This window comes from Athene cunicularia (genome assembly GCF_003259725.1).
Source record: "Athene cunicularia isolate RWA chromosome 4 unlocalized genomic scaffold, athCun1 chr4_part1, whole genome shotgun sequence".
In the NCBI taxonomy this organism is placed as follows: Eukaryota; Metazoa; Chordata; class Aves; order Strigiformes; family Strigidae; genus Athene; species Athene cunicularia.
The window spans coordinates 27664383-27677712 of record NW_020799098.1 but is presented as its reverse complement, the minus strand read 5'-3'; the positions used below and the strand labels follow the sequence as shown (position 1 = coordinate 27677712).

The following is a 13330-nucleotide window of genomic DNA, read 5'->3' as shown; positions in this document are numbered from 1 at the left end:
AGTACCAACTTTTGCTTGCCTACATCTGAGTTTTGTACTAGTTCTGTTTTACATTAGTATTTTCACCGTTCATTTTTATGTCTTCATCTAGAAGAAGAGCCATTACAGGATGGTGCCTGATATTTGAAAGTTTTCTTTTTAACTCCTGTCTTTTCCTTTCTCACTGTCTTTTCCCACTAGCTTAATGGTATTTAAATGCTCTTCTGCAGAATAATACAAGAATAAACACCTTGGGTTGTGACCAGATGCAAAGGCAGGTCCACAATCATATTCTGTCTAGTCACTGAAGTGCAATACAGACATTTCAAGGTACTTCACCATGTTTGAAAGTGGTCTGCTAGGAAGAATGTGTGAAGGGATGGATTTGGAGCCTCTGAGTTACAAGATCTAGTAGCAAAAGATCCAGTTTTGCCCAAAGTACAAGTTAAAGGAAAGAAAACACCAGTAATGAGGATTATTGATAAAACTATTACAGAGATGAAAGATGTAGGAACAGATGTTCCGGTCTCCCTGAATCCAGAAAATCGGTAAACAAGAAATGAGAGGCTAAGACCTTGCATGAAGAGTGAGGCTGTTTTTATTTTGCCTGCATCAGGCGTCCTGTCTGGGTGCCTGTCATTGGCTGTGCATGTGCTGCACATCAGGTGCACCCCATACTGGTCTCCCAGGCATCCCACCAGAGGACCTGCAGGCCTGCCTCACTTAATCAGGTGCCTGGCTTGCTTTCTAGTATAAAGCAAATTGCACAGGGGACAATACGTGTTTAGTCTCCTCCCAACATGAAGCCAAGACAAGCCCAGGAGCTGGGAAGTGCTCCCGAGCCCTGCGGTCTAGGTGTGTTCATCTGGATCAACTTCAGCATTTAAGACGTCTGTGCTGTGGAGTATGTTTTATGTTTAAAGGAGCTGTCAGGCTCCTGGACTACTGGGAACTTGGGCAAGAACTAACAAATGTACCACTAGTTTCATAAAGAGGGGATAGCACAGTGGAGGCTATGCAACGTTTCCTGAAATCTGTCATCTGTCTCTATAAACAGAATTGTATGGTCTGTGTTTTCAGGAACAGAAAGTAGACTGATTTTCACAGTATATGAATGCAGCGTAAGGGACAGAAGTCTCATCAAATCACAGATGCAAGCTAATCTGGTGAGCTCGCTGGCACTCTAGTGTTGTGCCCACATTAGTATCTATGATTTAAAATCAAATGCAGCCTCTTTTTTAGGTGGTTGTAATTTTAAAGATAGTGCCTACTTACTGAGATTCCAACCTTCAAAGAATTACCTAGAGAACAGCTGATCTGTGTAACCAGTCTGTCAGCTCTGCATCTACCTCAGAAAAGCACATATATAGTAGGAATGAAAAAGTGGTGGATTTGAAAAGGCAGTAAGCTAGTTGAGCAACAGTACTCAGTTTTAACAAGTATCTCTCTTCCTTTGACAAAGAATCACTTATTTCCTCTCTCACCTGAAAATTTTTAAGGGAAATGATTATTTTTGTTGTTTTAATACTTGCTTTTGCAAGCTTCCTGGATTTTTTTATAAACATCCAGACTTCTAGGGCATGAAAGATCATCTGTTATCAAAGGTATCTCAAAGTAAATTCTATCCTTCCGCTGTAAGAAAGAGGAGAATAGCAATCTCTGTGCTTTCAGGTGCCATAAATTAAGACTTGACAGACTGTACATTCCAGCTGACCTCAGAGCTGGATCAGTGCCCAGAGAGCAAGGTAGTCTGCAAAATATGTAGCACCCACTCATGAAATGCACTGTAAAGCTGAAATAATACTTTGAATTATCTCCAGGCAGGCTCTGGAAACCATGGATGATCTGGCATAAGAAATTCCTTGTGTTTCTTTTTACAGTTTGGGGGAATTTTTAATAGCTGGTTTACAACAACGAGTACAATACCTGTGCTGATCTGCAAATTACCAAAAATTGCATCAATTAATTGATATTTCTATCTCATTCTTTTTTCAATATTTAGACAGATGTGTCGAAGCAGAAGCAAAGTGGCTCTCTTTTGCACTAAAGAAGGTAAGAGAGAAGTGCATATAAAACAAAGATGTTTTTCAAAATGTGTTAAATTATTTTAACAAATGCGGACGTTTAGTGCAGATTCATGCTGAAATTTCACTGGACTTCTGCAACATCCAGTATTGAACTGTTTTGTTTTGGTTTTTTTTTTCCCTACTCTATATAGTTTAATCAGTTTTTCTTATTTTTTGACAACGACGCTCTGTATTGCAGTAGCCCAGTCCTGCTCCCACAAAATGAATTCTGTCAGCAGTCAGGTTTCAAAAATTAATCTGATAAAACTTCATGCTGAAAATATTCTTAGGTTAGCAAGCTATCTGCTTGGGAGTTAAAGTTGTGAAATGTTTTGTTGTGAAGCTCAGGGGGACAGAAGAAACTGAAGTAGAAAGCTACAGACCAAGATTGTAGGCACAACAGATTACAGAATCACAGAATCGTCTAGGTTGGAAAAGACCTTGAAGATCATCCAGTCCAACCATTAACCTAACACTGACAGTTCCCAACTACACCATATCCCTCAGCGCTGTCGACCCGACTCTTAAACACCTCCAGGGATGGGGACTCCAACACCTCCCTGGGCAGCCCATTCCAACCCCTAACAACCCCTTCTGTAAAGAAATGCTCCCTAATATCCAGTCTAAACCTTTTCTGGTGCAACTTGAGGCCATTCCCTGTTGTCCTATCTCTTACTACTTGGTTAAAGAGACTCATCCCCAGCTCTCTGCAACCTCCTTTGAGGCAGCTGTAGAGGGCGATGAGGTCTCCCCTCAGCCTCCTCTTCTCCAGACTAAACCCCCCCAGTTCCCTCAGCCGCTCCCCGTAAGACCTGTACTCCAGACCCTGCACCAGCTTCGTTGCCCTTCTCTGGACACGCTCGAGTCATTCAATGTCCTTTTTGGAGTGAGGGGCCCAAAACTGAACACAGGAATCGAGGGGCGGCCTCACCAGTGCCGAGTACAGGGGTCAGATCCCTTCCCTGTCCCTGCTGGCCACGCTATTGCTGACACAAGCCAGGATGCCATTGGCCTTCTTGGCCCCCTGGGCACACTGCTGGCTCCTGTTCAGCCGGCTGTCAATCACAACCCCAGGTCCCTCTCTGACTGGCAGCTCTCCAGCCACTCCTCCCCAAGCCTGTAGCGCTGCTGGGGGTTGTTGTGGCCCAAGGGCAGCCCCCGGCATTTGGCCTTATGGAAACTCCTCCAGTTGGGCTCAGCCCATGGCTCCAGCCTGTCCAGGTCTCTCTGCAGAGCCTCCCTACCCTCGAGCAGATCAACTCTCCCACCCAACTTGGGGTCATCTGCAAACTGACTGAGGGTGCACTCGATCCCCTCGTCTAGATCATCAATAAAGATGTTAAACAGGAGTGGCCCCAAAACCGAGCCCTGTGGGACACCACTCGTGACCGGCCACCAACTGGATTTAACTCCGTTCACCACAACTCTGTGGGCCCGACCATCCAGACAGTTTTTTACCCAGCAAAGCGAGTGCCCATCCAAGCCATGAGAAGCCAGTTTCTCCAGGAGAATGCTGTGGGAAACGGTGTCAAAGGCCTTACTGATGTCAAGGTAAACATCCACAGCCTTTCCCTCATCCAGTAAGCAGGTCGCCCTGTCGTAGAAGGAGATCAGGTTTGTCAGGCAGGACCTGCCTTTCATAAACCCATGCTGACTGGGCCTGAGCATCTGGTTGTCCCACCTGTGTTGCGTGATGGTACTCAGGATGAGCTGCTCCATCAGCTTCGCGGGCACCGAAGTCAAGCTGACAGGCCTGTAATTTCCCAGATCATCCTTCCGACCCTTCTTATAGATGGGTGTCACATTGGCCAATTTCCAATCTGTCGGGACCTCCCGGGTCAACCAGGATAATGGTAAATGATGGAAAGCAGCCTGGTGAGCACCCCAGCCAGCTCCTTCAGCACCCTCGGGTGTATCCCATCCAGTCCCATAGACTTGTGTGTGTCTGTGTGATGCAGCAGGTCACTGACTGTCTCCTGGATTGTAGGGGGGGGGTTGTTCTCCCAGTCTCTGTCTTCTGGCTGAGGAGGCTGGATTCCCTCAGTACAACTAGTCTTGTTGTTAAAGACAGACAAAGAAGGCATTAAGTACCTCAGCCTTTTCCTCATCACTTGTTACCATGTTTCCTCCTGTGTCTAGCAGGGGATGGAGACTCTCCCTGGTCTTTCTGTTGCTGCTCACATACTTACAGAAACAATTCTTGTATCCTTGATTGCTGAAGCCAGATTAATTTCTGACTGGCCTTTAGACCTCCTGATTTCTGCCCTGCATTGCCTCACAGCATCTTTGTAATCACTGTGAGTGTCTAGCCCCTCTTCCAAAGGCTGTAAACTCTCCTTTTCTCCCTGATTTTTAGCCAAAGCTCCCCGTTCAGCCAGGGTGGTCTTCTCTGTCGCTGGCTTCTTTTACAGCACCTGCGGACCACCTGCTCCTGAGCCATTAAGACTTCATTCTTAAAGAGTATCTCGGCTTCCTGGACCCCTGTATCCTTAAGGACTGTCTCCCAAGGGATTCTGTTAAGCAGGTGCCTAAAGAAGTCAAACTCAGCCCTTTGTAAGTCCAGGATGTCAGTTCTGCTTAGCCCTCTCCTGGACTCTCTAAGAATAGAGAACTGTTATTTCATGATCACTGTGCCCTAGTTGGCCTCCAACCACCACATCATCCACCCGTTCTTCTCTTTTCACAAAGAGGAGATCCAGCAGGGCACATTCTGTGGTTGGTTCACTCACCAGCTGTGTCAGGAATTTATCTTCTTCCACAAATTCTGGGAATCTCTGGGACTGGTTCTGCTCTGCTGTGTTGTATTTCCAGCAGATGTCTGGGAAGTTAAAGTCTCCCACAAGAACAAGGGCAAGCAATTGTGAGATTTCACCTAGATTGTTCAAGTTTAAGTGGTTTGAAATTCTTCATCTTCAGTGAAATCACATTCTATACATGAGCGCTCTGCTGAAGAACACTTAAATTATGAATGAGCTTGACACAGGGAAAATTAATCACAAGGCATGTACGAAATTTGGGAAACTCATTTACTACTCTTACCAGAAAAGAAAAAAAGCTGCTCGTAGGAGCCTTTCAAAGGTGTTTGCTTATGACATATGTTGCTTTAAGTACACTTAAAACCCCTTGCTCTCTGAAGTTAAGTAAACACAATAAGCATTAAAAGTTACAAATAACCATTTCTCCAATTTATTTCTTCATTGAATTCCCATGGATATATGCAATGGCAGCATATCCTCCCTTGGGAGGCTGACTGCAGAAACTGGTGGTGTTCTTTTGTTCTCTAAATCAAACTGAATATAAATAGTATAAATAATAACTTTGCCATTTTACAAATCCAGAATGTAAAGTGAAACAAAAGTGAATGGCTAACTATTTCAGAAAAGTAACTCTCTGGCAGATGGCAATCTGATATAATTTCCAGTGGAAGTAGCTTATAAAGAAGAATGGACTGAGTATTGGCATGTCTTCAGATCTTCAAATATTCTGCCACAGGCCAAGCAAGCCTGATGCTGTGTAGCTGAGTTAACAGTGTGACATTCATCTCACACCTGGCTTAAGAAAAGCCTTGCTGAGCAGATTTTCCAGAAGCCGTTCTTATGGATAGTACAAAATAGCCAAAACACGTTGCTAGCTGACAGAAAGGCAAGGATGGAAACCTTCCAAGGGCAGCCTGGTAAGTTGTGAGAGAAAGGCAGTCAGGATCCCAGACTAGCATGGTTAGTATTTCTGGCTGAGGTGGTCAAAATAAATACTAGGAGAGCAAATCCTCTGATATAAAAGAAGGATGAAAATCGCTCAATGTGTTTGGTACTAATATGTGGTTGTGGATGACTTAATTTACTGTATCATTCAGTGTAATTTCATGAGTCTTTATATTATTCTGTGCCCATTTTCTTGCAGAAGGTCTTGTATGTGCTACCTTTGTGGTAACAATTAACTCCCTTCTGCATCTGCTCCTCACTAGACTGTGGCCGTCGCCCAGCTGCTCGCATGAACAAGAGGATCCTTGGTGGTCGGACCAGTCGCCCAGGCCGATGGCCATGGCAATGCTCCCTGCAGAGTGAGCCAAATGGACACATTTGTGGCTGTGTTTTGATTGCAAAGAGATGGGTCTTGACAGTAGCACACTGCTTTGAAGGGTGAGAGGGCTCAGACAGTTTTACTGCTCATATAAATGTGCACATGTGAATTCCCAAGTCCTCCCTCCTCTACCAAATGCACAGGTGACGACCTTTGCAGAATGGTAAATCACAGAGGCCTGGTTTTAAGAGACTAAAAAAGAAAGTAAAAGGTTTAAACTGGTATCAGCTTAGGTTTTCACATGCTTTATTACTCATTGCTGGCATCTGTACTAATGAAAGATGGCATCTGAATGAAGATGTCCTGACTCTCAGGAGGAAACAGGACAAGGAAGAAGACCAGAACACTAATCCCACAGCTCTCATACAACAACAACAAAAAAGTCATTCTGGGCACCAGCATAGAAATGACCTTGGAAAAATGCTGTGGCAATTAGTAAAAATAAAACCTGAGTATTTACGTGATAGCGCAACTGACATATTGAAGTCACTGTCTTTTCTAATTATAAATACTCCACTCCTTTATGAGGATTGCAATAATTAAAAAGTCAGTTTTAATCACTGCTCAGTGCCTCCTAGTATCTCAGGCCCTGTGGTGAATGGATAGTCTGGAGTGCAGAGGAAGTTTACGTGTCTTAGGAATTGTCTTGGACATTGTTAGCTTTTTGGTGCTATCAAACATTTCTTTTTAATGAACGACAGATTTTGGAGTGAAGTTTATTACCTCAGTTCTTTTGTCTTGTACCTGAGTTTTTTAATTGGATTTCTAAAGATAATTGAAATGTGTGTTTTCTGCTGTAGTTAGCAAGTTCTTTCCTGCTACGCAGTTGTCATCAGTGCTTAATCCTGCTTTAAACTGGTACTTGCTCATTGGAAATTATTTTAGACTACACTAAACACCCACCTCTCTGTTCAAGACAGCAGAAATTCTGTGGTAAGCAAGTATCTCTTGACTGATATTTCTTTATAACATTAATCATTCAAATTTTCAGTAATAATTTCAATTTTGTCTTTTTATTTCTGAAACACTGAGTTCTTTGGTATGTGTTGTGTTTTTCTTGGCTCTTGTGGTAGGGGCAAAGTTTGTGGCTTTTGTGTCCAAGCCAGAAGATGTCAGGCAGATGATAGTGTGAGTATCTCAAGGTGTGAGGCTATTAATGGAAATGCTAGAGGAAATTACATTGGAGAGATCTCAGTTCTGACTATCACATCATATCAAGCCCTAAGATGTTAAAGAACTGATTTCATTCAGAGAGAAGAAAAGTAATAACCACAAACTTAGAAGAGTAGCCTAGATAACTGTCCTTCTAAACTAACAGAGTGCTGAACCTGAATAACACAAACAAGAATATTGTATTTATCAGATTTGGGGTCCTGCACAAGCAATTTCACTTCTTCCCCCATCTATTTTTAAATAAAGCTAAGCAGTATCTGGAATATTTCTTTACTTTTTGAAGAACCTTTTCTGGTGATCTAAAATAAAGGGTGGGATTTAGAGGTAGATCCTTCAGCAGTATTGCACTGCTACTGAATTACACAGGTAAGAGATTTTTCTTATTAGTGAAAGATAAGATGAGAAGGTGTTAAATTTATAAAGTAAAAATTCTCCCATTCTTGTCAAACACAGAAAGACTGCCACTACATTTTGGAGCTGTTCATTTACTCCTCATTTAGGACTAAATAATATCTGTGTGAGCTCAGATTATTACATGTAAAAGGTCTCTTTCACATTTGTATTCTAAATGCCTTGAAGTACCAAGATATTTGGTTTTAATAATGAATTGAGGAGTTATATGAACTTTTTTCTCTTCTGCCTCTCCAAAAAGATTTGAAGGTATGCCAGTGGCCTGAAATCTTTACATTCTTCATGGCTTGATACAGCAACATCAAGATCTTCATTGATGCCATGAAGCTTTCTTGATATAAAGTATTCAAAAATTTACCAAACCCACTAGATAAGCCAACAATTAAAACATTTTAAAGTGTTTTGGTCCTTTAGACAAAATACTCGATTTTGTGAATTATTTCATGAAGTTCATGTGAAGTTTGGGATACAAAACATGAGGACCATATAACAATAATGCAGCAGAAAGTATTAATGCAGTCATGAATACTTGCAGAGGGCATAAATGGAAAGAGCTAAATTAAACATTGTGTCCTTTCCTAGTTTTAGCAGTATAGTCCCCAGAGTTCTGTCAAGATTGTTTTGAAATGCGTAACACCAAAGCATCTAAGACATTAAGGTTTTTTTCTTAACTGTAGGACAATACGTTCTGGCTGCGACTGCTTCTTGCTCTGAGCAACGCCTTCTTACAACGTTCATAAACACAATAGCATATTAATATTCTTAGCACATAATCTTGGAAATTTATGGAAAAACTCACAAACTGATCATGATGGTATAATGATAGTTACAGTCTGAAATACCAGAATTTTCAGGTGACTTTTAAGATAAAAATAACCTTTATTTAGCAACCAAATCTCTTCTTAAATTGCAGAAATTACAGCCTTGTTAAGTATATGAAAAAGCTGAAATTCTATATGCTTTGATTTACACTACTTTGATTAAGCTTCCATCTTGTCAGAGGTGCTTAGTTACATGGTACTCTTTCATCAGTTGTGAAAAATACTGACTTTTTTGAGGGTTTTTAGAATCACAGATTAATTAGGAACCTGGCACCCTGTGACCAGTTACAATTAAGAGGTTATATCCCTGAAGTCTTTCATAAAGTCTGTGTTTTTCTCATGTGTTTCAACAGACACTAGTTCAGTCTTCCCACTTGTATCATTTGCATTATTTTTCTGTGATCTTGGTTATTTACTAAAGGAGTCTTAAACAACTGTAACAGTCAAAGTAATGTTTCAGCTCGGACATAGGGACTATGCTCAGCCCTGACTGAATGCACCCAATAAATGAGGGACTTTTTCCCATGGCTAGCAGAAAAGATTTAATTTTCATAATAGAATTGCTTCTTTGGGAATCCTTTGGGATTTCAGCTAGACTTACTGCTGTCAGCAGCATACTACTGAACAATATTGCCACCCCGCAGAAATTTGTACATGCTCACCAGTGAGCATGTGAGCACCTAAGACTTGGGCAAGATCCCAGGGATGATTTTGAGAGCCTTTGGCATTTGAGACAGGAACTAATAGGTGGTTACGTGTCTTCTGAAGGTGTGAGCTTTAATTCATTTGATAACAAGCAGGAAGGAAATGGAAAGCATTGTCTTTTATTCCTTGGATCTTAGCTGTAAGTATTTGTTTTTTCTTGTAGCATTTGTGTGTGTAATGCTTTGCAAAGTACAACGTGAAAAAAAGTCAGGGAGATAAAGTTCTCGTGTATTTTAACTTAAAAGAACACGTTTGATTGAAATTTTCATTTTTTTTCTTTTTTACAAAGGAGAGAAAATGCGGCTGTTTGGAAAGTAGTGTTTGGGATCAGCAACCTTGATCATCCATCAGGCTTCATGCAGACTCGACTAGTGAAGACCATTATCCTCCATCCACGCTACAACAGAGCAGTCGTGGACTATGATATCAGCATTGTGGAACTAGACAAGGACATCAACGAGACAAGCTATGTAAGACCTGTCTGTTTGCCCAGCAAGGACCAGCTGGTTCAGCCAGACACCTACTGCTACATCACAGGCTGGGGGCACATGGGCAACAAAAGTAAGATGAATACTTCTGGGTCGTTTGGAAAAACGTTAACCTGCTGCTGAGTTAACCAAATGAGTGATCCCATTACAAATCTTTATCTGTGTATATTATTACTGGACCTTATTAAATACTGGGGAACAGTAACTCCTCATGAAGGGATCTAGCTGTGACTAGAGCCTAGCTGTTCCAATCAGCAGCCTGAATTTATGCTCCTTAATCTTTATTTAGACAAAGAGCTTTATTTCCAAAAATGTTGAGGATCTAGAAACTCCTATCAAGAAAGTCACCTGAATATATTACCATTTTACTGGTTTAGGCTGTATTCAGAACTGTACTGAGAAGGTATCAGATCATCAGGGCCAGAGGGTGAGGGCAACATTCTTAGTTCTGTGAAAGCAGAAAGCACTGAAAGCACTGGCATAGAGGCTGAATTAACATTTTCTTGAATCAATGCTGTGCCACACTTTGGACATGTGGCATGATTTATTCCACCCAGGCACAATCACAAGTGTTGTTTTTGTCTCTCTGAACAGAACATTAGTGTGTTTTCTTGTTCTGTGGCTGCTGTAATCCTCGGGTCCCACGACAAGAATAGTTGTGTTATGTAAATCTTTGTTTAGACAAAACAATTCTGCATGCATCATATGCAAATTATTCTGGCCCCAACTCAGTCAATGCTCTTGCCATTGTGCTTCTCCCTTTGCTATTACAGTAATTACTAGGGAAGGCTGCATGTCTATACACCGGAGAGGGAAATTTTCCTTTCAGCATTGTTTCAGCTGGAACTGGACCTCTAGTAGCCAGGTCAGACATGTGGCAAAAATTAAATTGCACAGGGATAGGCTGTTTGTTTACTAGCAGCTCTACCCATCCAAAAATACCTTTTATGTAATGTCAGGGAGAAAAATCCCCACAGAATCCTTTTGCATCACTGGTAAGTGGAATAAGGTTCTTTGTTCTCTAATGTGGTTTCAGCATTGGTTTTAAAGGTTTTGTTATGAGGCATCAAAAATCATCATGGCTACACAGCATTTAGTACTTCATACCCTAGTTTGAACAACTTTCTTTATAATTTGAGTTCAGTCAGCTGTTTAGACTAGGAAGAAGTCCTTTATTGTCTCCTGAATGTGCTAAAATAATTTAAATAACCTTTGAATTCTGATTCCCTGACACATTCTCTAAGTCAAATTTACCCAAACATAACTCAAAAAAGGCTGCAATTATACCCAGCCTTACTGTGAGAGTCACCAAGAAACAGGGAGATCCTGCCATGGAACAATGAGTCAAACCTCTCCTCCACCTCCCTCACGTTACTGTTTTCCAGCCAGTACTGCCCCCTCTCCCATAGCGCATCGCGTAATGGTGCTCTCCCTCCTCAGTCTGTCCGTGTGGATGCACAATGAGCAGCATCACGCCAGTCCCCCTGCGCTTGGTCCTTCTCCGGAATGCAACATGTACACTCCAGGCTCAGGTGCATGACAGTCACAAATCCTGTGATGCAGCGGGGCAGAAAGCCACCTGCTTTCACCTTAGTTTCCTGCAGAAGGGGGAAACTTCTCACCTTACGTTTAATATAAAGTGATATTTATAACCTATCCTAATGGCAGTATTTATCATATCTCAGTGAGCCATCATAGCTAAGTATTTGTGTGTTTGTGTGTGTATAGTTTAATGCTTAGTTCTGTTTTTCAGTGCCTTTCAAGCTTCAGGAAGGAGAGGTTCGCATCATTTCCTTGGAACAATGCCAATCATACTTTGACATGAAGACCATCACCAGCAGGATGCTGTGTGCTGGCTACGAGTCTGGCACTGTGGACTCATGCATGGTAGGTCTCTCCCTAAGGAGACACCCACAGCCAGACTTGCTTTTAGAAATCAGAGTGCTATATGGTGTTTATTAGGTATAGCATACTTCATCTACTATAGGAGTGACAACAGTTATTTAGATATTTTAATCCCACTTTTATTGTTATTATTGGTGTAACTAACTTTGGTTTATGATAATGAAATGCTGCTTGAAGACTCTAAGGTTTATCTGTATTATCTAACTATTAGACTGATTTTTTTTTTTTTTAAATTTGTATGAGCCTTTTGCAGGTCATTTTTTGCACAAATCTAACAATAAATACTGGTAATGCTGCATGCTGCTACATAGTTCGGCAGAGCAGCCAGTTTTTACAGGAGAGTTACTTATTAAAGGCAAACCGCTGTAGGAACTGAGACACAGCTTTAAGCATATGTAGCCCCTATAGACTGTTTTTTTCTTTCATGTTGCAGGGTGACAGTGGAGGACCACTTGTGTGTGAGCAACCTGCAGGGCGCTGGACTCTGTTTGGTTTAACATCTTGGGGCTCTGTCTGCTTTTCCAAGGTTTTGGGACCTGGAGTTTACAGTAACGTGTCACATTTTATTGAGTGGATTGAAAGACAAATATACATCCACACCTTCCTGCTAAAGTAACTCCAGATGGTAAGAAGTGTGCTGACAAGCAAAAGCAAAAAGGAATCAGCACTTCAAGACTGAAGATTTTGCAGTCCAGAAACTCCATGGAAAGGAGTTTCAAGCTCTATGTATTCTTGTTGTGGAGCTATGGAATATGCAGTGTATGTTAACAGTAAACCCTCTGCTGGTGAATATACTTTGGGGTAGCATTAATAATCCTCCTGACTTTTCTTTTAACTGTGTTGTGGTGCTATTCCAAACACAGAAAAAGGCTTAAAAGAAAAGAATCTGCCATTTTCTGCCTTTCAGCTATTCAAACTAAGCAGTAGCACAGGATAGAAAAACCTTTTTGATAACCTAGTTTAATACTATTCAATTAGTAGCACATGCATTTTCACTCACTCATTGTCATGAGGAACGAACTCGGTGCATTCCGACGGCACAGACAGGACGTATATCCACGAGGGCAACCCCAGGCATGGCTGCACCGTGCGTGGGAGAGATCGAGGGGTTTGTATGTCCCTGCAGCAGATGGAAGTACACGTGCAGGTGTCCAGAGGGGCGCAGCTGTGTGCTGTGCGTGCTGTCCTGCGGGCTGGCTGACTTCCCTGGGTCACCTGGGCCCCACTGCTTCTCTTCCCAGAGCCAGCCTGGGCATCTCTACAGGGTGATGGAGGGACCCGTTGGCCAACACACCCATAACTACTACCGCTTGAGGCACCCGACACCAAAACTCAGTTGTTGAGATGCTTTGGACAGTTTCTACCACTTAATTTTCTGAAACTTTCAATGTCTTAATGTGTCCAGGAGACACCCGTTCCTTGACAACACTGATCAGCACATTTATCAAGTCTATGCCCCACTGGCTTTTTTTCCCATTCTGTGTAGTGTGTTCAGCCTATAAAGTGTGCACTGAACATCTCCAGCCCTCTAGAAACATAAGAGGGTTGGCAATGCCACTGCGATGGTTTCCCCTCCTTAAGGTACTAGTTTGAACATCTGGTGAGATACAGAAAAATGCAAGATTTAAAGTGCAAAAGATGCAGTGAGAGGAGTATCCCCAAATACTGGGAAAGTAAGTATTTTTAGATAGGTCTCTTCTAG

The 13330-nt window shown here is 42.0% G+C and overlaps 1 protein-coding gene across 1 annotated transcript in view; it reads left to right on the top strand.

Annotated features, from left to right (window-relative positions):
• Positions 1–12804, top strand: part of CORIN (corin, serine peptidase) — a 159363-nt gene extending 146559 nt beyond the window's left edge. Inside the window, exons 18-22 of the mRNA XM_026846970.1 lie at positions 1982–2031; positions 6010–6184; positions 9525–9796; positions 11477–11610; positions 12062–12804. Coding sequence (XP_026702771.1) covers positions 1982–2031; positions 6010–6184; positions 9525–9796; positions 11477–11610; positions 12062–12244 — 814 coding nt within the window. The 3' untranslated portion in view covers positions 12245–12804. The remainder of the gene's footprint in view (positions 1–1981; positions 2032–6009; positions 6185–9524; positions 9797–11476; positions 11611–12061) is intronic.
• Positions 12805–13330: the final 526 nt, after the last annotated feature.